This window comes from Palaemon carinicauda, chromosome 4 (assembly GCF_036898095.1).
Source record: "Palaemon carinicauda isolate YSFRI2023 chromosome 4, ASM3689809v2, whole genome shotgun sequence".
NCBI classification, from domain to species: Eukaryota; Metazoa; Arthropoda; class Malacostraca; order Decapoda; family Palaemonidae; genus Palaemon; species Palaemon carinicauda.
Window position 1 is genome coordinate 189647034 of NC_090728.1, and position 2500 is coordinate 189649533.

Here is a 2500-nt window from a genome sequence, read left to right on the forward strand (position 1 = left end):
AGAGAGAGAGAGAGAGAGAGAGAGACTTTAAGCCGCAACGAAACTCTAGTCGCAAATCTCCTTATACTGGGTCGGAACTCGAAAAAAAATCGATAAACATAAGAAAGTTTGGGCATTAAAATCATAGAAGTTCAACGCTACGATTTTATTGTTCTTTTCCGCAAAGGGATCGGTAACAGGCTCTCTCTCTCTCTCTCTCTCTCTCTCTCTCTCTCTCTCTCTATATATATATACATATATTTATATATATATATATATATATATACATTTATACATACATATATATATATATATATATATATAAAGTATATTCTCATGCATGAAGTGGGACATGATGAGTGGAGAAGTACTGATTTAAAAGCTCAAGATAGAGACGACTGGCGAAATCTAACCGAGGCCCTTTGCGTCAATAGGCGTATGAGGAGAGGTTGATGATGATATGTGTGTGCATGTATATATGTATGTATGTATGTATGTATGTATGTATGTATGTATGTATATATATATATATATATATATATCACATTGCATTTATTCTAACAAAAAATTATTTTTTTAATTATACCAATTAAATAAATAAAATATAAAATAATAAATAAACAAAAACAAATAATTAAAAAATATATAAAAATGAATAATAAAAATAAATAAAAAATAATAAGAAATAAAAAATAAATAAAAATAAACTATCAAATCGCCCTAACATGAAATTCTTCATCTTTCCTGAAGCCTTGACGCGCGCACTTCGGGCTTCCTTGAAAAGGGCAGCCACTGGGCGGAGGACAGCCTCAAAGGGCGGGCCCTGATCAACCTCAGCCGGGGCAAGAGAGGCCTGCTCCTCGAACACGTCACCCTTGACGATCAGGGCGAGTACAGGTGTCGGGTGGACTTCCTCGAGTCACCAACGAGAAATCTGAGGATTCGTCTTCATGTCATAGGTAAGGTTTGCATGATTGTTATTATGGTACAATTGTTTATATCTTTAATAATTATTTATTAATTTTTTGCCCTGGTATTAATTGTTAACCAGATATTAGAAAATATGTTTCATTAAGTCTTGGCAATTTTTGTGCCATTGCTGCCCTAAACTATTTCTATATAAACTCATTATCTTCTTGTGATAGTTTTTTAAATCACTTATTAATCATTTTCCTTAGAATTAATTTCTAAATATCTATGAAACAAGGTGTGTTTTGTGTTGTCAATGGTACCAGTAGATTGGGTCTGTGCATGTATTGTACCACTATATAAGGGTAAGGGAGATGTGCATGAGTGTTGTAATTCAAGAGGTATTAGTTTGTTGAGTGTAGTTGGAAAAGTGTATGGTAGAGTACTGATTAATAGGATTAAGGATAAAACAGAGAATGCAATCTTGGAAGTACAGGGTGGTTTTAGAAGAGGTAAGGGTTGTATGAATCAGATTTTTACAGTTAGGCAGATATGCGAGAAATATTTAGCTAAAGGTAAGGAGGTGTATGTTGCGTTTATGGATCTGGAGAAAGCATATGATAGAGTTGATAGGGAAGCAATGTGCAATGTGATGAGGTTATATGGAGTTGGTGGAAGGTTGTTGCAAGCAGTGAAATGTTTCTACAAAGGTAGTAAAGCATGTGTTAGAATAGGAAATGAAGTGAGCGATTGGTTTCCGGTGAGAGTGGGGCTGAGACAGGGATGTGTGATGTCGCCGTGGTTGTTTAACTTGTATGTTGATTGAGTGGTGAGAGAGGTGAATGCTCGAGTGCTTGGACGAGGATTAAAACTGGTAGGCGAGAATGATCATTAATGGGAGGTAAATCAGTTGTTGTTTGCGGATGATACTGTACTGGTAGCAGACACAGAAGAGAAGCTTGACCGACTAGTGACAGAATTTGGAAGGGTGTGTGAGAGAAGGAAGTTGAGAGTTAATGTGGGTAAGAGTAAGGTTATGAGATGTACGAGAAGGGAAGGTGGTGCAAGGTTGAATGTCATGTTGAATGGAGAGTTACTTGAGGAGGTGGATCAGTTTAAGTACTTGGGGTCTGTTGTTGCAGCAAATGGTGGAGTGGAAGCAGATGTACGTCAGAGAGTCAATGAAGGTTGCAAAGTGTTGGGGGCAGTTAAGGGAGTAGTAAAAAATAGAGGGGTTGAGCATGAATGTAAAGAGAGTTCTATATGAGAAAGTGATTGTACCAACTGTGATGTATGGATCGGAGTTGTGGGGAATGAAAGTGATGGAGAGACAGAAATTGAATGTGTTTGAGATGAAGTGTCTGAGGAGTATGGCTGGTGTATCTCGAGTTGATAGGGTTAGGTACGAAGTGGTGAGGGTGAGAACGGGTGTAAGAAACGAGTTAGCGGCTAGAGTGGATATGAATGTGTTGAGGTGGTTTGGCCATGTTGAGAGAATGGAAAATGGCTGTCTGCTAAAGAAGGTAATGAATGCAAGAGTTGATGGGAGAAGTACAAGAGGAAGGCCAAGGTTTGGGTGGATGGATGGTGTGAAGAAAGCTCTGGGTGATAG

The 2500-nt window shown here is 37.8% G+C and overlaps 1 protein-coding gene across 1 annotated transcript in view; it reads left to right on the forward strand.

Moving 5' to 3' along the window:
• LOC137639802 (protein turtle homolog A-like) overlaps nucleotides 1-2500 on the forward strand; it is a 101713-nt gene that overhangs the window by 58169 nt on the left and 41044 nt on the right. Inside the window, 1 exon segment of the mRNA XM_068372043.1 lies at nucleotides 730-938. Within this exon segment, the coding sequence (XP_068228144.1) occupies nucleotides 730-938 (209 nt within the window).